This window comes from Oryctolagus cuniculus, chromosome 8 (genome assembly GCF_051225735.1).
Source record: "Oryctolagus cuniculus isolate XC-2025 breed Fujian yellow rabbit chromosome 8, ASM5122573v1, whole genome shotgun sequence".
NCBI lineage: Eukaryota > Metazoa > Chordata > Mammalia > Lagomorpha > Leporidae > Oryctolagus > Oryctolagus cuniculus.
In genome coordinates this window covers 85,918,692-85,942,574 of record NC_142874.1, presented here as the reverse complement: position 1 = coordinate 85,942,574, position 23,883 = coordinate 85,918,692, and the positions used below count along the sequence as shown (strand labels likewise).

At 44.7% G+C, this 23,883-nt stretch overlaps 1 protein-coding gene across 1 annotated transcript; it reads right to left on the bottom strand.

Annotated features, from left to right (window-relative positions):
• Positions 1–1,005: 1,005 nt before the first annotated feature.
• ETNPPL (ethanolamine-phosphate phospho-lyase) lies at positions 1,006–22,981 on the bottom strand. The gene is made up of 13 exons (XM_002717158.6): positions 22,787–22,981; positions 19,508–19,626; positions 19,124–19,283; positions 16,247–16,321; positions 14,651–14,741; positions 12,694–12,810; positions 8,398–8,480; positions 7,421–7,646; positions 6,401–6,555; positions 5,743–5,832; positions 5,397–5,527; positions 2,739–2,806; positions 1,006–1,584 (listed from the first exon to the last, which is right to left on the bottom strand). Exons 1-13 carry the CDS (start codon positions 22,840–22,842, stop codon positions 1,456–1,458), a joined length of 1,500 nt encoding a protein of 499 aa, XP_002717204.2. The 5' UTR covers positions 22,843–22,981; the 3' UTR covers positions 1,006–1,455.
• Between the last annotated feature and the right edge of the window lie 902 nt (positions 22,982–23,883).

Here is a 23,883-nt window from a genome sequence, read left to right as displayed (position 1 = left end):
GGGAGTGAACCAGTGGGTAGAAGACCTCTCTGTGTGTCTCTTTTTCTCTCTGTAATTCTTTCAAATAAATAAAAATAAATCTTAAAAAAGTCAATGCTAAAAATCAACTTTCTTCCAGCTTGCTACATTAGCCTCTTAGAAATGTCTGTGGGGCTGGTGCTGTGGCTCAGTGGGTTAACGCCCTGGCCTGAAGTGCTGGCATCCCATATGGGTGCCAGTTCGAGACACGGGTGCACCATTTCCAATCCAGCTCTCTACTATGGCCTGGGAAAGCAGTAGAAGATGGCCCAAGTCCTTGGACCCCTGCATCTACATGGGAGACCTGGAAGAAGCCCTTGGCTCCTGGCTTTGGATTGGCGTAGCTCCAGCCGTTGTGGCCAACTGGGGAGTGAACCATCGAATGGAAGACCTCTCTCTCTGTCTCTCTGCCTCCCCTCTCTATGTGTAACTCTGACTTTCAAATAAATAAATAAATCAATCTTAAAAAAAAAAAAAAGAAATGTCTGTGGTACCAACGCAGAATAGGGACTTATGATGTCCTGAGTCTCCTCACTTTCTCTTGCCAGAGTGTGTATGGCTACAAATGATGTGTGTGTGTGTGTGTGAGAGAGTACACACATGCTTGTGTGCTCCTGTTGAAGTATGTGGAGGAATGCCCATAAGTGATGACAAATCTGATGACGACAGTTAGATGATTGGCTGTAAGATAGCATTCTAATTGACAGGGAAGTGACTTGCCTGAGTGCACACAGTTGTGAACAGGCTGAGCTGAGTCTCCTGCTCTGGCTACCTCTGCCATTCCAGAAACATCTTTGTGTGAATGTTTCTGTAAACTCCTGCTCCTCTCCATCCCTCAGGATGGTGATTAACCACATTTGCTGCCAGAGGAGTGGATTGTTCATTCACTTTTGAATATTTGCCACGTGTCACTTTTTCCAAATGATCTTGATTTTACCATCCCAACCATTAATACTCCCTGCAAAGGAAGGATGAACACCTTTCTAGTAAGTTTTTGATTGCCATCACCTTTTATTTTATTTAGACCATAAATATACTTTTACATATTAAACCATTATAGAGTTCATATTTTAAGGCACTAAGCTTCAACAGTTAAACAGCCTGTTATATGGGGCCTTCTAATTTCAAACATTAAAACATGAAGTAAAACTGCCAACTGGAGTTTGAATGTCTGACAAGCTTAAATTTATTGAATAAATTAAGTACCTTCAGAGATCTCAAGTAAGGAATTCATAGGCTAGAGCTGAACTGATAATCTTGACATGGGTTGATTATGAGTTGGTTTGTCCTTGTGAATCATTTACCATTTTATTTCACAAATCTAAGTTGAATGAAAAACCTACTTTGAGAGAGTACAATCGAGCCATTAACAGATGAGACACATGCATGTATCATCTATCGCTCTGGACAGGGATCTGGCTTTGCAGTTCTCATCTTTCATGTCTTGAGGCGCTTGCTGAGTGGAGAATGTGTGTCAGCACACAGTCCGTTTCTCTTTCTGCTGGGGTTTTCTCTCGGGTCCGTGGTGCTGTTGTCGAGCAATTCCACCTGCGCTCCTTTAGGCACCTGCAGCCAGACACACAGAACGCCCATGGGTCTCCACCTCACAGTGCACCTGCTTCTACAGAACTGACTTCCCACCCAGACAGACAGTCAGAAACCCACGAGAAAACCATGCGAAATAATACTAGTTGTTCCTCTCTAACCCCCTGGGTATCTTCAGTGGACACTGAAATGTGATGCCAGCATAAAATCTGGGACCCCAAGTCAAAATCTCATGAAAATGTGTGCCGCCTTTGCTAACTCTAAAATGAGATTGCCTGTGGTGACCGTTTTTGTCTTGTAAAATCCTTTCTAACGTTGTGAATCCATTTTTACAGCAGTGAATCTGTTTCTTGACTTCACAAGCTACTCTTGCACATCAGGTAATAACTGACTTCTCGACTTGGTTTGTGCTATAGGAAGACTCAGAGTGGACCTGTTAGCGAATCTTGTGCTCTCAAAACAGGCTGATGTTTTTAAATCACGAAAAGGATTTCCTGACTGCACTGGACATGCAGGCGGACTCTAAGCACAGAGTGTTCCTTTATGCATTTAAGTCATAAACAAATAGCAAATTATGCAACAAAGCCTCTCCAGTTTTTGCTTTTCTGTTTCCCGCCCCCAGGGTGCTCGTTCTCACACCCTGGGCCACTCGGGGAGAGAGTGGGAAAGGCTTTTGGCTGGAAGCACATCAAATGCAGAGACTAGGCCACCCTGTGCCAGAAGGTTCCCAGGCCCCAGTTGCCATTAGAAGCCTGCACTTCAGTCCATTTCAGAACCCAGCTCTGGCACTTTGGATCCACACTGCTAAAACTTCTGCCCATTGTACAAGCAACGTATGGGAACCAGAGGCAGTGTCAGGTGGCACAGCCAAGCAGGAGCCCACATCATTTGTTATCATCTCTCCCTGCATGGTCAGGGGCCAGGATGCAGGCTGGTGGGGATTTTATGGGCATGACAGTGATCCTCTAAGCAGGGACACTTGCCTGTTTTCTGCTCCAATGATAGGGCTCTGCCTTTGGAAATCTGAACTCTGCACTAATTTGCAGCAATAAACCAACCGTAGAACAGGCTGGTTTTGTTCCAATGGTTACTGTACACTTTGAGATTTGTATTCCTTTTTCTAAATTCCTAAAGTTTTACATGTTTTTCCTAAAAATAAAGTATCTGGCTCTCACCTTTGCTCTGCGTGCAGTATTTGCAGGGATCACACTTTCAGCTTGGGCTCCCACAGTTTCCTCTAACACTAAACCAAAAGACATAATGGGAAAGAGTCATATAAAAATCTTTAAAATACTTTTTTTTTTTTTTTGCTATCTATAGGGATGCCCTAATGAAGAATAAAGAGATGAATATAATGTGTTTAAAAAGCAACACTGTTGGGTTTGGTGCTGTGGTGTAGTGGGTAAAGCCTCCGCCTGTGACACCAGCATCCTATATGGACTCCGGTTCATGTCCCAGCTGCTCCACTTCTGACCCAGCTCATGATGATGGCCTTGGAAAAGCAGCAGAAGATGGCCCAAGTTTTTGGACCCCTGTACCCACATGGGAGGAGGCAGGCCATTGCAACCATCTGGGCAGTGAACCAGCGGATGGAGAATCTCTGTGTGTGTCTCCTTCTGTGTAACTGTGATTTTTGGTTACTTTAAAAAAAATGTTTATTTATTTATTTGAAAGGCAGAGTTACAGAGAGAGAAGGAGAGACAAAGAGATCATCTGCTGGTTCACTCCCCAGATGGCCACAATGACTGGGGCTGAGCAGATCCAAAGCCAAGGAGGCAGGAGTTTCATCTGGGTCTCCCACAAGGGCCATCTTCTGCTGCATTTCCAGACACATTAGCATGGAGCTAAATTGGAAGTAGAATAGCCGGGACTTGAATCAGCACCCTGATGGGATGCCAGCATGCCAGGCCACTGCTTAACCTGTTGTGCCATAGTGCTGGCTCCTAAATAAATCTTAAAACAAAAGTTCCACTATTAAAATTGCTGCTTTTAAACATTGATTGTAGTATTTCCTCATCATCATTTATAGAGGCACTGAGCCTATTTTATCTGTGTCTTTTGTTTCACGTCGTTCAGTGAAATTCCGCTGACACACTAGTAATCATGCCCGAGCTCAGAGCTGACTCAGTCCCACAGTGCTGGCGCACCCCAACCCACACTCTCTGTTCCACCCGGCCCTGCGGGACCAGAGGACGCTCAGCTCGCCGGGTTCAGGTGTAAACGAACTCTGAGTCTGAAGAGAGTGGCCATTTGGTGTTTACCTTGGGCTGATTCTCGAGTTTGCAAACATTAAGTATCTAGTTGGTATGCCACAGTGATTTCTAGCTTCTCAGACTATCCTAACCCCTAAAAACTCAGAAGCAAGCAGAGAAGTTAAATCTTTAAAATAAAACTAAAGCCACAGCAAAAATGACCTAACACTTCAATAGTGCTTTATGATTTTCAATGTGGTTTTATGATGCTAATTTACTTTATAATTTCATTTATGTTCACACCAAAAAACAAATTAACCTGAATGTATACTATAGTTAAACAAAAGAAAAATTCCTGTGATAGGCTATAATTCTGAAAGACAAAGCCCTCCAAAATTAAGTTGTACTAAAGCAAAGATGTTTTAATAATACTCTAAAAATTATGTAAAAGAGAAATAAAAAAGTTAAAAATGCAAAATAAAATAACACGGCAGGAGCTGCACTGTGGCAGTGAGTTAAAGCCCTGGCCTCCAGCACCGTTATCCCATATGGGCACTGATTCGAATCCCGGCTGCTCCACATCTGACCCAGCTCCCGGCTAAAGTGGCTAGGAATGCAGCAGAGGATGGCCCAAGTACATGGGTCCCTGCACCCATGTGGGAGGTCCGGAAGAAGCTCCAGGCTCCTGGCTTTGGATTGGCTCAGCTCTGGCCTTTGTGGCCATTTTAGGAGTGAACCAGTGGATGGAAGACCTTTCTCTCTCTGTCTCTACCTGTCTCTGTAATTCTTTCAAATAAATAAAATAAATCTAAAAAAAAAAAAAAATAACTGTGAGCTTTAGCTCACAGTCCTAAACCTCTCTCTCCTTTAAAAAAATGGCAAAATTGTTAACTATAGCTTATAGCTTTTATTTTTTTATTTTATTTTTTTTGACAGGCAGAGTGGACAGTGAGAGAGAGAGACAGAGAGAAAGGTCTTCCTTTGCTGTTGGTTCACCCTCCAATGGCCGCTGCGGCTGGCGCGCTGCGGCTGGCGCACCACGCTGATCCGATGGCAGGAGCCAGGTGCTTCTCCTGGTCTCCCATAGGGTGCAGGGCCCAAGCACTTGGGCCATCCTCCACTGCACTCCCTGGCCACAGCAGAGAGCTGGCCTGGAAGAGGGGCAACCGGGACAGAATCTGGCGCCCCGACCGGGACTAGAACCCGGTGTGCTGGCGCCGCAAGGCGGAGGATTAGCCTAGTGAGCCGTGGCGCCGGCCAGCTTATAGGTTTTAAAAAATGTTTTTGTGTCCCCTAATGATACAATGCCAACATACTATACGCTGCAGTATTTGTGGTGCAGGGTATAACGAAGAATACAGTCCTAAACTTCCTACTTATTCTAAAGTAAAAATAAGTGATAAAAATTAAACTGTGCCACTTCTGTGAAAATTTAGATTTGGAGTTGTATGAGTAAAAACTAAAAACTTCAATTATCTAAGAACTTTTTTCATCTTTTTCTAGTTCTGAATGAAAAGTAACACCTTTCATGTCTGCTCGGCCTCACTTGCATCATGAATGACAGGTGCAATGACCATGTATGACCAGGACTGGGGAGTGCAGGGGAGGGGCAGGGAGACACCTTAAGATGTGGGAACAAACCTGTTAAAATCTCATCAAGTTGGTCCACCATAAACTTGGCATCTTCTTCAGTGAAGCACATGGGTGGCTTGATTTTAAGCACATTTCTATGAGGTCCGTCGGCACTGAGAAGCACTCCTTTTTCCTTCATCCTAATTAGTTCAGGAAATACATGTAAGTGCATACACATGACTAAGACTGATGTGAGCATAGAGAAGTTAAGTCGTTGGCATTCAGGAAGCCATATTTAAAATTTGCATGTGTCTTAGACTTCCTCCTTTGGAGAGATGGGAGGAAGTAAAACAAGCTTTCAAGTGGGCAGGCATTTTGGAACCAAGATACCAAAAGGGTGTGGGGAGGGATGTACTTGTAGATGATGTGCTGCGCTTCAGCTGTAGCAGGGGTCCTTTTCTCATGGTCCGTCACTAGGTCGATTCCAATAAAAAGACCAATGCCCCTGAGGAGGCAAAAAAGAAATCTTGACATACACTGTGAAGTGCTGCATTGCCACAAAGTTATCACTTATAAAATTCAGTATAGTTTCAAGCCTGTGAAAGGCAATTGTTATTGATGATTCTAAGTATTCCAAAAATCTCAGCCCAGTGTCTACAGTCGATTTTAGCCTTTGAGAAGTTAATTTTTGAATCACTTAATTATGATTGCATCTTTCACACTATTCAGGATGCTAGTGATGGCTAATGTTCACATATAACTGTGAAAAATATCCGCCCTCTCGAACAGTATGTTAAATACTCCTCAATGGATCATTTAGAATTACTTTAAGTTCCTCCTTTTCATCTTTTGAGTGTGAAATTATTTTAGCTTTAGTGAAAAAAATAGTATAAAAGTCAGGAAAGATATTTGCCCAAATGTTAACACTGGTGATATCTGGGTTCAGGATTAATGATGATTTATCCACGTCAGTGTTTCCTGGATTCAGTGTTCTAAACTTTAGTTTAAATTTATAAGAGAACATATAAGTTATTTTCATGCTGGGAAAACAGATGACTACGTGATACACATACCTAATATTGCCTATCAGAGTGTGTTTAGCCTTCTGTTTATTTAGTAACTCGGTAAGATAATTCCCTACTCTCATGGCATTTCCTTGAAGGTCTTCACTTTCAATTACGTCCAGGACAGCCAAACCAACAGCACAAGATACTGGATTTCCTCCATACTGTACAAAAAGGATAAATGAGAATTAGTGGTATTGCTTCCTTCATGAGAAATCTGATTCATATATACACATATGAAGGTATAGTTTCAATAAAATATTATCTTATAATATTAGTTTCTTAGATTTACAGGAAAGCATGATTCTTTTCATGTAGGGTTGAGTAAAAATTCATTACAAATTATATTTTCCATGCTGCATTATGGGTATGAAGGGCTACCAGTTTATTGGTTCAGTCAAACAAAGACAAGACATTATATTGGGAATTAAAGATTCCACAGTGTGGTTCAGTGACAAAATAGGAGTTTTTGCCCTTGAAGAATTGAGTTAAACAACTAAGGAATGACATTTCCAAACAATGTATGCCCTCATATTTGAATCTTTCTTTTAGTTGTAACAAGTGCTGTCATATACACTTCGCAAACCACAACAATTTTTCTAAACTTAAAGATGATGACACTTGGGTATAAAACTGAGGAAATAAAATTTCCCAAAGATTAAAATTCTGGTATCTCTTCTGATAGCCATATAACATTTATAGTGCTGTTTTGGAAATTTAAATATGTTACAAAACAAAGAAGATCATAACATCTGTGAATGGAAATATCATAACCTTAAGTGTTGAGCTGGACAGCCATCTATCATTGGAAGAATAAATGAGACTGTTTTAGAAAATGGGAGATATAGAAAGGAAACAGTACAAGGATCATTATGTCAGACAGAATTAATATGATTAGCTCAAAGATCGGTGAGGGGCCTAGGATGGCAGCTGGCAGTACTGAGTTGTATTCTTCACTGCATTGGCAAACGGTGTAGGAACATGAATTGGTTTTCCCTGTTAGTATTAAACTTGGAGACTGAAATTTACCGTATTAAAATACTCCATCCCAGAGTTGCTGAAGGCTTCTGCAATTTCTCTGGTGGTCACCACACATGCCATCGGGTGGCCATTGCCCATTGGCTTTCCCATCGTGACAATGTCTGGAACAAAGTCTTCGCCATGCATTTGGAAGCTCCAAAAGTGTTTCCCAACTCGGCCAAAGCCTACCTGAACTTCATCAGCTATAAACACGCCCCCTGCTTCGTGTACATATCTGAAAAGGAAAGAGGCAAGCTGATGCCTTCAGGTCACTGGGAGTTCCCATACCCACCCAAAGATACAGATTATGGAAGACAGAAGAGCAAATGTTATTCACCCAAAGCCTTAACCTTTGTTAGAAACATTTCAGTACTCAAAATCCCATACAGAGGTAACTGACTTTATAATATAGTCATATAACTTCCAGATTAGACAACAATGGAGTCTTCAAAAAGTTCATGGAAAAATATATTTTATGAAAAAAAAACTATACATGGATTTCAAAATATTTTTGTACTAATATAAGCTGATCATTTAATTCCAGTTTTCCATAAGTTTTTTTTTTAAGTACTCATGTTCCACAATGGTTGGGTTTATGCTGCTTAAAGTAAACTATGTTGCAGAATTTTAAGTGGAAAGAGAAAGAATTGAACATGTAGTTTCTAAGAGGGTTAATTTTCAAAGTTTGACTCATTGGTAAGGCTGGGATGCTTGGGCACCAGCCAGTAAGACAGGGTACTGGGCCAGGGGCTGCAGCAGAGTTCTGGAGGTCTCCCTGTATAAATCCTTTACATGTACAGACCCCTTATTTGCTGGGTCTTAAGGAAGGGTTGGGGAGCATTCAGGAGTCCTGGACGGCAGGCACTCAGGGGTGGCTAATGACCAGCTGGTCTGGAAATACTTCAATATTTTAGCAACTAGTATGGCCCTACAGAATTGTCACAGTGCCCTCAGTTTGACCAAGGAGACCCAAGTCAAGTACATACGCTGCCACTTTCTGGAAGTAGCCTGCTGGAGGAATTATTTGTCCGCCACAACTCTGCATGGACTCAGCAATAAAGGCAGCAATCTACACAAGAGAAGATGGGGTCAAAGTGTATTAGGTCCCTGCCCACCTTCTGAAAAAGAGGATTTCTTATAGAACAGGTTCTTTTTAAAATGATGAGGAAGTAGCAAGTAGGCCATGTGATTAAAAAGAAAAAAGATGTTGATGCTGGAAAAGCAACAGATCTAAAACATCGGTTCTGAAAATCTAGGGTGCAAACAAAGCTATCATGAGAAATGGTGGAGATTAGAGGGTGACTTCCATTTCTCCACATTTACGTACAGTGGTTTCATTGGGATGCACTGAATAAGACTGATGGTTTCATCAGTGTTTGACTCGAATCTCTAAAAAATTACCCAGCTTCCAAATAACCAGGTTCGTCATGGTGTCTGTTTTCCCAGCTTGGAGAAAACAACTGCTTGAGGCTGGAAATTTGCAAAGAAATGGGAGGATAGGTCACTGTGGCCACATTATGGTTACTGTGTTACGTCTGTAGGTCATGCCCTGAACAAGGCTTAACTTAACAGTTAGGGAACTCACAATAGGAACTACAGAGGAAGTGTTTGGAAGCTAATAAAGGAGAAACAGGAAAGAAGTGACAATGAAATAAGAAGAGAAAGCACAAGAAGAGAATGAGGTAAGTCAAGAGCGCCTTGGTTGAGTTTAGATGACCCTTCAGTAACTATTACTTTAGGTTCGATTCTTCACTTTTTGACTAGTTTCTTAGCTGTGAAATGAAGCCAGTAGGCTCAAGAGATTACTGCTCTAAAATTCAGTGACTTTGTAAACTCATCTAATATTCAGAGGTACCCATCTTATATTTTCCCAGTGCTTTCAGCATTAACATGACAGCACCAACTCAATAATAACTCCTGTTAGTGAAAGCTCTCGATTACTCAAAACTTCTTTTAGCAGCTGTGGGGAGCAACTGGGAGCAACTCGGACTAGACTAAGTTACTGGAATAAAGACTTATTCTATGCATCTGCTTTCCCACAATATGGCGCTGAGAAGGGAGTAACAGCTTCTACGCAGCTGCCTCCAGTTCAACCAAGAAACTGTAGGACCTGCTCCTGATTGGAGGAGAGCAGCGTACTCGGCGTGTGGGTAGCAGAGTTGGGATTGGTGGAAGAGGACTATAAAGGAGGAGAGAGACGGCATGCACCAGGAACATCTAAGGGGAACACCTGTGCAGCCCCCGAGAGAGCCGGCCGGCAGTGTGCCGCTCCCCTGCGGAAGTGGGGAATGTGGCAGGGGGAACCGCCCTTCCACGGAGGTGGAAGGACCAGCAGCCAACCCGGGAAGGACCAGCAGCAAACCCGGGGAGGGCCGAGCAGACAGAAGAACAGCGCAGGGTCCTGTGTCGTTCCTCCACGAAGACGGGGAGCGACATAATGGTGCCGTGACTCGGATATGAAGCCTAGGCAGGGCTTAGTGTCGTTCCTCCATGAAGAGGGGGAGCGACATACTGGTGCCGTGACTCGGATATGAAGCCTAGGAGGGAAGAAGTGGAAAATACCGGAGAGAGAGACTAGCAAAGAGCCTAGGGGAAAGCTGGACGGAAAAGGTGCCGGAAGAAGCTATTGAAAGCCTAGGCATAGACTCGGATATGGACTGTGGGAAAGAAGTTAGGATTGAAAGCGAAAGTGAAAGCTTTCATAGACTCGGATGCGGACTATGGCGGGGAAGCTAGGAGATTGAAAGCGAAAGTGAAACCTGGAGGAGGCTTGGACTCGGATACGGACTGTGGGGAGAAGCCAGGAGAAATGAGAGGAATATTGTTGGAAGAAAACTTAAGGAAACATACCGGGTAGAGAAAAATGTTAGGGAGGATGAAGCCGCAAGTGCAGGCCGAGGCGGAGACGTAAGCCACCTTGGAATTCTTCAAGTCACCCTGGGGAGCAAGAGGTGAAGATCTGGAACCAGAGGCAGAGATGTGGGCCGCCAGGTTGGAATTCGCCAGGTTAGTCCGGGGAACTTGGACTGAATGCTGGCGGTGGCGGAAACGTGAGCTGGGGCTGTGTGACTCGCGGAGGCTGCCGCGCGCAGAGAGAGCGTGCGGGGCACAAGTAGATAGGGAACACTGGGCTAGTGCGAGACCGCGGAGTGCGCGCGCGAAGCCAAGCCGCGCAAAGCCGGGAAGCCGCGTAGATCGGAGAAGCGCGGGCTGAAGCGGCTCAGAGCCGGGAAGCCGCCGAGAAGCAGCCTCGGGGCGGGCGCCGGGAAGCCGCAAGGATAAGAGAAACAGAAGTTTAGAAGTAAAATGAGAGAAATAGGAATGTTGGCAGACAGAAGTAAAATGGGAGAAATAGGAATGCCCGGAGATGGAGAAATAGAGAAATAGAAAGGCCTCCCCACAACATGGCAATGAGAAAGCTTGGATTCGGTCTGCCTGATTAGTGAGGCGATGAGCACCTGCGGGCGGCTAGCAGCTTATGCGCCGCAGGTCACCGAAGACAGGTACGAATTAACATCGATAAGTCTCCCCACAATACGGCAATGAGAAGGCTTGGATTCGGTTTGCCTGATTGCTAGGTTTTGTAAGCACCTGCAGGCAGTTCTAGCAGAGCAGAGCATGCGCTGCAGGGCACCGAACACAGGCACGCATCAGCACCTAAAAACCTCCTCACAACATGGCGAAGACAGGACCCGGATTCAGTTTGCCTGATTGATAGGACTTGTAAGAACCTGTGGGCAACTCTAGCAAGCAGATCAGAGTGTGTGCCGTGGGGCACCGAAGACAGGCGCGTATCAACGCCAAAAATAAAAAGAAAGGGGGATCTGTGGGGAGCAACTGGGAGCAACTCGGACTAGACTAAGTTACTGGAATAAAGACTTATTCTATGCATCTGCTTTCCCACAATATGGCGCTGAGAAGGGAGAAACAGCTTCTACACAGCTGCCTCCAGTTCCACCAAGAAACTGTAGGACCTGCTCCTGATTGGAGGAGAGCAGCGTACTCGGCGTGTGGGTAGCAGAGTTGGGATTGGTGGAGGAGGACTATAAAGGAGGAGAGAGACAGCATGCACCTGGAACATCTAAGGGGAACACCTGTGCAGCCCCCGAGAGAGCCGGCCGGCAGTGTGCCGCTCCCCTGCGGAAGTGGGGAATGTGGCAGGGGGAACCGCCCTTCCACGGAGGTGGAAGGACCAGCAGCCAACCCGGGAAGGACCAGCAGCAAACCCGGGGAGGGCCAAGCAGACAGAAGAATAGCGCAGGGTCCTGTGTCGTTCCTCCACGAAGACCGGGAGCGACATAATGGTGCCGTGACTCGGATATGAAGCCTAGGCAGGGCTTAGTGTCGTTCCTCCATGAAGAGGGGGAGCGACAGCAGCAAAGAGCCTATCTGATCTTGTAAATGTAAATTTCACCCCCAAAGCACTGTTTACTATTTATATAGAGAGGTGCAGGCTATATTTGAAGAGGAAGCATACAAAGCTCCCATCAACAGGGACAACTTTTAATGGGGGTCTACCTACATAGAGACACCACATAAGAAGATATGAAAAAGCATGACTTGGTAAGAAAAGGCAGAAACAGTTAAGGAATGTGAATATTTTGTCATGAAGACAAAAATATTTTAATCAACTGGAAGAAGCAAATTTTTTACTTTTATTAAAGCCCCCCTCCCCCACACCATGTGTATGTTGTAAGCCAGCTGAAAGGCAAAATACTGCCAACTGTGTTAAAAATCTGGGATAAGGATTGAACATTAAGCTGAAGACAATAAGGTGAATACTGAGAAACTTCCTTTTCCCTGCTCTCAAGGATTCTGCTTCTGTGTTAGAAATTCGCACCTAGATTAGGAGATCGTTTTTCTGCCTTGGCTTACCCAGGTGCAGAGCAGCCTCAGGCTTCATGGCTTACGGAAGATTGAACCGGCTCAAGGGAAGCACCAAGACTCCCCAGTCTGTAAGTCTTGCAGTGGTCCTGTCCCTGAGCTGTCATCATTTTAATTCTCTTCGCCTACCCCTCTGGAGTAGACCTTGCATGCCACCGAAGAGGTCAGAATTAGGCCACAAGTTCTGTAACGGGCATAGTGATTGCATTTCCAGGATAAATAAAAGTAGACAGTCTTAGAGGCATGGCTGTAATAATGCACTTTTTTGAAATAGGAACCAAGTGAAAATGTAACCAGAGAAGAACAGAAAGGGAATTTAGATCTCTTTCCTATCTCCCCAGTGAGTTACAACGGTTTCAATTCATTTCATGAAAGATATTGTTTCCAAAAATACAAACCTTCCTTCCTCTCTTATGAGCTTCTTCAATAATTTTCTTTACTTCATTTGCATAAGCACTCGCTGGATCCGCGTGGCATTCTCTGTATTCTCCTCTGTAAGTATCCGGAGTTGGTGCCTGCAAACATCCAATTCTTTGCCTCTTAGATAAACTTTTGAAAAAGGCATTTACCCACAAAGGCATGTTAGAAAGGTGACCCTGTAGATCTAAGTGGCTCTAAGTTTGTTTATTTTTTTCTCTTAATGCTTCTGAATTGTGTAAAGAGTTCACACCTTTGAATTTTCAAGAGGAGCTGGGATGTGCTCCCAGATCCTTATAAATCAAGACTGTATCCTAGGGCCAGTGCTGTGGCACAGAGGGTAAAGCCCGGGTCTGCGGTGCTGGCATCCCATATGGGCAATGGTTAGAGCCCTGGCTGCTCCACTTCTGATCCAGCTCCCTGCTATGGCCTGGGAAAACAGTGGAAGATGGCCCAAGTGCTTAGGCTCCTGCACCAACGTGGGAGACCCAGAAGAAGCTCCTGACTCCTGGCTTCAGCTCAGCTCAGCTCTGGCTGTTGTGGCTACTGGGGAGTAAACCAGCAGATGGAAGACTTTTCTCTCTCTGTCTCTACCTCTGTCTGTAACTCTTTCAAATAAATAAAATACATCTTAAAAAAAGAAAAAAAGACTGTATTCTTATTCACAGAAATTGCAAATTCCTATGACTACATTATTTGAAAATGTCAATGAATGGAAACTATAGTTATTAACTGTATTATAAACTATAATCATTCAAAAATGAAAGAATGCCTTTTAAATTAAGAAACAGTGCCTTTACACTGACTCCAGATCTTAAAATCTTGAAAGAAGGAATGGATTATTCTCTTAAAAAAGTCTACCAGTTCTCAATACAAATACATCAAATGAATTTCACTGTTTCATTCACGTGGTTAATTTCTTTATTTTCCTTAATAAATCAATATAACAAATTTAGTAAGGGTAATTTAATTATAAGACAGTTGTAGACACTCAATTCAACTCTAATATACATCAGTATAGAAAAAGCAATTGAAGCCAGCGCCGCGGCTCACTAGGCTAATCCTCCGCCTTGCGGCGCCAGGTCGGGGCACCGGATTCTGTCCCGGTTGCCCCTCTTCCAGGCCAGCTCTCTGCTGTGGCCAGGGAGTGCAGTGGAGGATGGCCCAAGTGCTTGGGCCCTGCACCCCATGGGAGACCAGGATAAGTACCTGGCTCCTGCCATCGGATCAGCACAGCGCACCGGCCGTGGTGGCCATTGGAGGGTGAACCAACGGCAAAGGAAGACCTTTCTCTCTGTCTCTCTCTCTCACTGTCCACTCTGCCTGTAAAAAAAAAAAAAAAAAAAAAGAAAAAGCGATTGGGAACGGGGCTGTGGTGCAGTGGGTTAACACTCTGGCCTGAAGCGCCAGCATCTCATATGGGCGCCGGTTTGAAACCCTGCTGCTCCACTTCCTGTCCAGCTTTCTGCTATGACCCGGGAAGGCAGTAGAAGATGGCCCAAGTTCTTGGGCCCCTGCACCCACGTGGGAGACCGGGAGGAAGCTCCTGGCTCCTGGCTTCTGATCGGCGCAGCTCCGGCCATTGCGGCCATCTGGGGAGTGAACCATCGAATGGAAGACCTCTCCCTCTCTGCCTCTCCTCTCTCTGTGTAACTCTGACTTTCAAATAAATAAATAAATCTTAAAAAAAAAAGAGAGATTGAAGATCAAAGAATGGGAGAAAAAAATTGCAACAAAAATAACATACTCTACCACTCTTCTAATTTGCCTACTGAAATACTTTTCAATAGATTTTAAGTTACATTCTGTTGCTGTCTAGCTCACACAACTGCTTTAAATCTTAGGGATTTTTTTTTTTTTTTCCTGGTATTGAGTTGGATGATCACTAGGCAACCTTCCAGGACTAACATCCTGACTCTCAGATCCTAAGATACTTACCACATGCACAAATTCTTTCTTGACATCTTTGCCCTTCTGAAATTTATATGGACTGATCTCAATTAGAGATGATAAGTGACCATGGTAAGCACTGAAAAGAAAGAGGACAAAAATCTTTCCAAGAAATATGTCTTTCAACTATATGAAAAATAGTGTTGATAAAAAATAGTATGCATACATCCAGGGAAAGTCTCTACTGTGGTGCCAGATTTAAGGATATGGGACCTAATTTTTCATGGTAAGACTGGCTATTTAACTTGTCCATTTTTCCTTGTACATGTAATGAAATACGTGGAAAGCCAAGTATGTGTCCTCATAGATAATTTCCTTTTAGTAGGGAAAAAAACCTGATTTCTTTGGATTATATTGCTAAATTATATCATCTCAGTGTGAAAAATTATTTTCTATATTTTCATGTAAAACTTCACATGTATATGTTTTTCAAATGTATTTGATATTTACATTCCAGTAAATTTTACAAAACAACTTTCTATCCGATGCTGGGCAGGCACGTGTTCTGTTTGGGATGATTTCCAAAGAGCATCCAATGGCATACACTGGGCCAATACTAGTTAGGAAGGAACAGGAGTCTCCAGGAGGAATTCAGGGACAGACATTCAGTTAGTGGTTGACACCAGTTAAGATGCCTGTATCCCATATCAGAGGGCCTAGGTTTGAGCCCTGGCTCTGCTCCCTATTCTAGCTTCCTGCTAACATGCACCCTGGCAGGTTGCAGATAGTAGCTAAAGTAGCTGGGTTCCTGCCACCCACATGGGAGATCCAGGCTGAGTTCCAGGCTCCTGGTTTTGGCCTGGTCCGGCCTTAGCTGCTTTGGGCAATTAGGGAGTAAACCAGCAGATGGAGGAAATCTGTCTGTCTGTCTTCCTTTCAAATAAATAAATAATTTTAGAAATTAATTATAGTGGGGGCCAGCACCATGGTTCACTTGGCTATGGGCTCTGGGTTCTAGTCCTGGCTGCCCTTCTTTCAGTCCAGCTCTCTGCTGTGGCCTGGGAAGGCAGTGGAGGATGGCCCAAGTGCTTGGGCTCCTGCACCCGCATGGGAGACCAGGAGGAAGCACCTGGCTCCTGGCTTTGGATCAGCACATCTCTGGACGTTGTGGCCATTTGGGGAGTGAACCAACGGATGGAAGACCTTTCTCTCTCACTGTCTAACTCTACCTGTCAAATAAATTTAAAAAAAAATTAATTATAGTGGACAATGACAATAGTGAAATGAATGCTTGGATTTTTAAGAAATTGTATCTTTATTTTGAAAAAAAGATTGAGTTTCCCCTGGTTTACTAGTGAATCAATAAACAGTGTGTGAAGAGTGATCCCTGATTCAGGTAGGGCTCATAGGACTACAGGCACTCCAGCCCCTAACACAACCTCTCCTACTTGCGGCTACCTGCAGGTAGAAGGAATCAAGTGTTCTCCAAATTTAAGCTGGACTCAATAGCTTACTACATTATTTTAAAACCATTGTTCCACCTATCCACCTTCCTCCACATGTACTTATGGTATTAGTATGGGTTGGATCAATATACGTTTGTCTCTGAAGGAACTTCTTAAAAACCTTGCATCCAAGACTTACTGGTCAAGAGTGATCACGTCTTGGTGGCCTCTGAACTGCCGGGCCAAGCGTAAGGCTAAGTCATTAGCTTCAGACCTGTCAAGATAACATAGCAAAGAGGGGGGACACGTGACATAATCTCTAAAAAGATTTCAAAATGCTCACTAGAGAAGTTGTAAGTTTCATTTATTAAGAAATGTATAAAGCTGTAAGTTGAAGTCCTCTCCTTCCCCTTCTGTCTTGCCCACCCTACACACTCACCTCACCCGTCTCATACAAGTTCTCCAGATGTTTCTAATAAAGACTGTGGCTTACAGAAGAAATACACAGAAAGTAAGGATGAGCTGCCCACTGCCACTTTAGCCTGCTACAGCCACATCACTAGGACACTAAAAGGCCTGCATTAAGCTGATCTTACTGGGAAGAAAGGGAGCTAGGGGTCCACTTGCTTGGCTGCCAAATCGTATTTTACTGATCTCAATATTTAGTTTCCTTATCTACAAAATGAGGACCATATTTTTCCACCTGGTTCAGAGAGTCTAATGTGCTACCCAGGCACAGAGGAAGACACAGTTACTGGTGGAATGCTAGCTATCTGTTAGACATCATGCTGAGTGTTTTACTTGTATTTGTTCAAATAACAACTCTGCAAGACAAGTATTGTCACCTCCTTCTCATGGATGAACAATCAGCCTCAGGGAGGTGAACTAATCAGAATAAGGTCTCACAGCTAAGAAGAGGCAGAGCCAGGATTCAGACTGTCTAACCACAAGACTATTGTCCTTTGTTTTGGATGTGCTCTGTCATCTCCAGTATAGGGGATAGTGTTGTTTGGAACTAAACTCTTCGGCTGCATAGAATTCTTTAGAAATGAAAAGTCAAATGTATTTCATTTATTAAAGGCAAGAGTACTTCACAGAGGTGAGGAGTCTTTTTCTTGCCAAGGGGCATTTGGATATTTATGACATCATTCACAGGCCATACAAAATTACCAACTTAAAAATTAGCCTGCTACAGATGTATTCGATTTCCAGCCCTACCTGTAGCTGACTTGGCAGGGCCAGACCAAATTATTCTAGGAGGCCTTGCATGGCCCATGGGTTGGATGATCCCTACCCCTGCTATATAACAACAAATCAGATCCAAAAATATCTTCTTAATTTTTTTACAAAGATGAAAGAATGATCTTGTTATAAATTTATTCCTAAAATATCTCACTGAAGAATGAATCACAGAAAATCATACAATCAAATGTGCAAAATATCTAATAGTTAACTTGAATACATATATCATTTTTTAAAATGAGAGTTTTTGCTGTATATACAGCTTTCCCCTAATATAACATTGCGCTTTGAGCTCCATACATTAGACACATATTTTCAAAAGCACACTTTTCAATATCTGCATAATATTCCTTAGACTATCTATCTAAAATCCTTTGAACTTAAGAAATTTAAAAGTTGGAGTTCATATATTCACTTGATTTTCTTTCCTTGTGTTTGTGTTGGGGAAATATGTTCAATTTCCTTAAGAAAACAAATCACTCAAAAAATCCTACGGGGCAGGTGTTTTGTCACACAGGTTAAGATGCCATTTGTGATGACTGCTCCCATCAGAGTGTCCAAGTTCAAGTCCTGGCTCCACCTCCTATTCCTGCTTCCTGCTAAGGTTCACCCTGGGAAGCAGGAGGTGATGGTACTTGTTCTTGGGTCCCTAACACCAACATGGGAGATCTAGATTGAGGTCCAGACTACTGACTTCAACCTTGCCCAGTTCCAGCTGTTCCAGGCATCTGGGAAGGGAACCAGCGAATGCAAGCTTGATTTCTCTATCTTGTCTCTTTCCCTCTCTGCCTTACAAAAACAAAAACAAACAAAAAACTTATAAAAGTTGTCGCTCGAAGCTGGTGCTATGGCGTAGCGGGTAAAGCCGCTGCCTGCAGTGCCAGCATCCCATATGGGATAAGTCCCGGCTGCTCCACTTCCAATCCAGCTCTCTGCTAACGGCCTGGGAAAGCAGTAGAAGATGGCCCAAGGCACTCATGTGGGAAGAACCGGAGGAAGCTCCTGGCTCCTGACTTCAGATTGGCACAGCTCCAACCATTGCAGCTGTCTGGGTAGTGAACCAGCAGATGGAAGACCTCTCTTTCTCTCTCCATCTCTCTCTCTCTCTCTGCCTCTCTGTAACTCTGCTTTTCAAATAAATAAACAAATCGTTTTTTAAAAAGTTGTTGCTTATTTTATTGAGTCATGTCTTTGCAAAAATTCCTCATTTGTGCTTTCAAAGGACTATCTTGACCTGTCAATTATTTACCTACTTCCTCTACTGCCTAAATAGGTGAGCATCCTTTTATTTACTATTTATTTATTATTTTATTTATTTATTTGAAAGGCAGAGTTATAGAGAGCCAGAGGCAGAGAAAGAGAGGTCTTCCATCCGCTGGTTCACTCCCCAGATGACTGCAATGGCCGAAGCTGCTCTGATCCGAAGCCAGGAGCCAGGAGATTCCTCCGAGTTTCCCACGCAAGTGCAGGGGCCCAAGGACTTGGGCCATCTTCCACTGCTTTCCTAGCCCACAGCAGAGAGCTGAGTCAGACGTGGAGCAGCCGGGACTCGAATCGGTGCTCATATGAGATGCCGACACTGCAGGAGGTGGCTTTACCCGCTACACCACAGCTCCAGCCCCGAGGCGATCAGTTAGTTCAGCATCATGTAATCAAACAGCAGAACCAGAAAGGTCGGGCCCTACTGTGCAGTTATTTAGTGAATGGCAAGAATCACAGCAAAGCTTTTTAGACATCTACGCTCTACCACGAATCAAAAATCAGAAGGTAACATGTGAAAGACAGTGGGCAGAGCTGAGTTGGAATGGGAGTGGTGGGAAAACCGGAAACCTACCCTGAATTTGTAAAGTAACAAACAGAGAGTCTCTCCGGCAGGGTGGCCGCAAGGCGCTTGGCATACTCAACAATGTTGTCGTGGAGGAATCGCGAATTCGTATTCAGCAGTTCCATCTGCCTCAGAGCAGCTTTGACCACTTCTGGGTGGCAGTGTCCCACTAGCATTTGGGAGACAAAAGCCCAAGAAGTGAGTTACAATGCTAAGCCCCTTGGGAAGTGTGTGGAATTCAGAAGCAGGAAAAACAAAGTTGAGCTCTTTGCCACTTTTTGCTACAACCTTCCCCCTACTAGGACTACCAGCGGAGCCTGCAAAGGAGCCTGGAGCCTGCCTCCTCCACCAACATCTCCCTCAGAGCGCCGCGAAGGCAGGACGCTCACTCACCGTGGGCAACGTTGTTGATGCAGTCCAGATACTGCTCCCCCTTCTCGTCATACATGTACTGTCTCTGGGCTCGCACTATTTTGATGGGATCCGCAGCAAAGAAAACTTTGCAGGAAGGCCTAGAAATAATCAAAGGAAACACTTTGGGCTGCTAGGACCACTCTGTAGTTTCCCCTCTCAGTGAAGGTCACCGTAGCGGAAAATCACAGTGACATAAAGAGAAAACACAACTACTTTTTTTTTTTTTTTTTAACATTTCATATCAGCTTGGAACATTTACCTCCATCCCCCTTTTGTGACACTGCTCATATTTTGTATGCTTGTCACAATTTTGCTCATCTTTTTGCCCTTGATATATTAAATTTGCCAAGACTTGACTACTCTATTTAGAGGCTTATGAATTTAACTCTGACAGCTCTCATCATACAAACCAAGAATTAATTTTACTTTGGAAACTTTTAGTCTACCAAAAAAACAAACAAACAAACAACAACAAAAAAAACCCAAAACACCCACAATTGTTTTTTGAGGCTTACTATGTGTCAGAAACTCTTATGTATTTTACAAATATGATCCCATTTCATCCTCCAACAATCCTATCAGATAGGGGTTGTTACCATTCTCGTCTTATAGTTAATAAAACGGAGACACAGAACAATTATGAAACATGATTAAGGTTATACCAGCTGGTAAGAAAATCAGACACTGAAAACTGTGTTATGCCATAACCCAAGACAGGGTGCTCGCTCTTGCTCTCTCTCTCCCTTCCTTCTTATCTAATTTATTAAGAAATAAGCAGCATTGAAAGCTAAATACAAGTAATTCAGAGTTAAATACTATGAAGGAGATTTTATAGATCATTTCCATTTTTGTGTCCTTTGAATGGTACTTGTCCTGTCTCACACGGTTTTTCTATTTTTTTTTTAAGATTGATTTATTGATTTGAAAGGCAGATTTACAGAGAGAGAGAGAGAGAGAGAGAGAGAGAGAGAGACAGTCTTTCATCCTCTGGTTCACTCCCCAAATGGCTGCAATGGCCAGAACTGGGCTGATCCAAAGCCAGGAGCTTCTTCTGGGTCTCCCATGCGGGTGCAGGGGCCCAAGGACTTGGGCCATCTTCTACTGCTTTCCCAGGCCATAGCAGTGAGCTGGATCAGAAGTGGAGCAGCCAGGACTTGAACCATATGGGATGCCAGCACTGCAGGTGGCGGCTTTACCCACTACACTGGAGCGCCAGCCCCAGGTTTTTCTATTTTTTAAAAAAAGTTTATTTATTTCTTTGAAAGGGAGAATAACAGAGAAAGATGGAGAGAGAGAGCTAGCAAGCTCCCATCCACTGATTCACTCCTCAAGTACCCACAACAGGCACGGCAGGCTGGGAGCTGAGGCCAAGAGCCAGGGAACTCAACTCAAGTCTCCCACATAGGTGGCAGGAACCTAGTCTCTTAAGCCATCACTGCTTTCTCCAAGTGTCTGCATCTGAGGAAGCTGGAGTCAAGAGCCTGAGCTGGGAACTGAACTCAGGTACTCTGATGTGGCATATTTTAAGTTAGGTTAAATGCCACTCTATTAATACCCTGTTTAAGCGTAATAAAAAGTTATTCATGTTTGGTTACTTCAATATATGCCTGCAGTATAAATTTTAACAACATAAAAACATGACAAAGTTTTCTGATCCTGGCTTTATGGACATTTAAGAATCAAAACTATATATTGTTATATATATATGACTGCCTACACAAAAGAACCCACAGGCACTGAAGGTAGTTTTGGGGTACTTAGATACATATTAAATTGATATACAACTGTTCAGTAAGTATTTTGATTATTGTGATCAGTAGATAACTTCAACTTCTAAATTTGCTTAAGGTGGTGTTGTACATTGATATTGTCTGTAAGCATCACTAGCTAAGATGAAAATAATACTCATTGAGAATTTCTCATTGGTTCTGGCTCAGCTGTGAGTTTATCGCTGCAAGCTGACATCCAAAGAAAACCTTTCTTCTAAGCGCTCACAGCTGCAGATTCACCTGGCCTGTCCGGCTGCAGGTGAGTTTTCTCTTCAGCCCGTCGGCAGGTGAGTACATTCCTTCTTTTCACATACCATTTTCTGTTCCCATCAGAAACCACTCAGGATTTCATGGGAATCTAACTATGTAGGATGGAAAACAAATGGAATGATTAGAAAAAGTGGATGGCCGTCAGCTGATGGTGGAGGCGGCCCCCACTCTGGGGTCAGAGCCAGCGGTCTAAGCAGTCTCGGAAACCACCCGGAAACCACCCTGGTTGAGGTCGGACGCCTCTGTGTGAGCAGCAGCCCAGCATTCCTCCGCGAGGATGCTGGCTCGTTTCTTTCTAGTCCCAAGTTAATTGCCTTGCAGACCATAGATTTTACAGGCTTAGGCACCACTCACAACCACCACCACCATCATCATATTTACACGTGTCCTTTTTAGAACCAGGCACGAAAACACTCATACGCTTACGATTCCCATTTGTTCCGTCCTGTGGAGCGCTATTCCTCTTTTTATAGAAGTGGAAATTAATTTGACAGACGTCGCCTTGGTAATACGACTCCCAGCTACGACCAGAGCCCAGATCAGCGTGGTGGGTTCACGGGTGAATTACCACGTGGTTTGTGGCAGGCCAAAGCACAGAAGACCGGGAGAACACTGCGGGTTTAGGTCGAGCTGCAGGCATGATTTGAGTGACCCGGGTCTGTAAGTGGCATCTCCTAACTGAAGCCCAGCTTTTCTAACAGAAGGTGGTTTCAAGTTTTTCTACCGGATTAACCCATTCCCAAAGCGAGCGAAGGCTCACTTTCAGGAAAAATGGTCAGAATTCGTTTTTCCAGCGCCACCATAATTGTGCGTTCAGTTTCCCAAAACTTGCGAGTTGGTGGCAGACGCCCAGTTTCCTCCCTCCCTCCCAGTACCCAACCTGTTCTCCTAGCAACCCCCATCTGCCAGCACCCCGAGACGGCCCGCAGCCCCAGGCGGCCAAGCGCTCGCCAGCCCTCGCGCAGGGACGGACACGTCCTCGCCGGGGGCAGGTGCGCCTCTGCGCGCCAGCGCGGCCCCCGCGAGTAGAAGGGCGGCCGGGCGCGCGCGCGCATGCGCGGCAGGCACGGCGGCGCGCCCCTCGGGCTGCAGACTTTGCGGAGCCTTGCTGCGTGGGTCTCTGGCTAGCCGCTGGCGCCATGCCTCGCTCCAGCTCTCCGCCCTGGGCACTCTATTGCTCCCTCCCTGCGGCTTGTCTCCAGCGTGGGGGAGCCCTTACCCGATGTGCTTCCCCCTCAGCGCCAGGGTGTCCGACTTGCAGTACAGCTCGCACATGGTGGAGGGTGCTGGGTACCCCGCCGGGGTCTCCCCTTTCCGGTCAGTGCACTGCCTTCGCGAGCCTGGGGCAGCGTCCAGTTATCCCTCGTGGGGTCTCCCCTGCCTGGGCTTCAGAGGTCGCTGGTGGCATCAACCTTTTAAGTGTAGGGTCATCTCCCTTTTAAGTGTCGCCCTGCCTTTGCCCTTTCGCCAAGCCCCTCCCTCTGCTCCCCTCCTCCGCCGCCGGGTGCCTGCTTGGCAGGTCACTGGACTAGCCACTGGCTCGCCACCACCCCCGCCCCAGTCTAACTGGCTTCGGTGCCTGCCCTGTTCATGCCCACTGTCCCTCCACATCCCTGTGATTCGAATCAGCTCGCCCTTTTAGGTTCCTGGTAGCTGGGCGTTATCACGGCCTTCCTCCTCTGCCCGTGAATTCCTCCTTCCCACTTTGTTTCGTTTTTTTTTTTTTTTTCCCCGTGTTTCTTTATTTTCGTGTAAACATTCAAAGATAGGCGCTCCCTGGAGACAGCAAGACAGTTTTCTCCATTCCCACCCTGCGCTAGTCCAGTAACAAACTACCATTTACTCAACACAAGGAGCAAGTCACATGAGAGATAACCAGGACTCAGGCTGTTATCCGAGTCCGGAGTGATGTATACAGTGTTTCAAACATCTACTTTAACAATAATTACAGTCCTCATGGCTCTAGCTGTGCAGATTGCAGAGCACACAGTCCTAATCTATCTTCTTCGGGCCGCAAAACAACCCTGAGACGTCAGCACGAGAGTTTATTATCCTCTTCAATGGAGAAAGTGAGGTCGTTCCCTGTTCCCCGGTACAAGTCCACCTGATGGTGACCTTGGGACTGTCCCTAGGTTTCTTGAGCTAGATCTTTGTGAAAGTTAAGAGTGGGAATAGGAGAGACAGGAGGAAGAAGGGTTGAGAATGGGTGGAGGGAGGGTAGGGTGGGGAGTGTCACTATGTTCCTGAATCTGTATATATGAAATACATGAAACTCGGATACCTTAAATAAAATTTGAAAATGTTTAAAAAGATGAT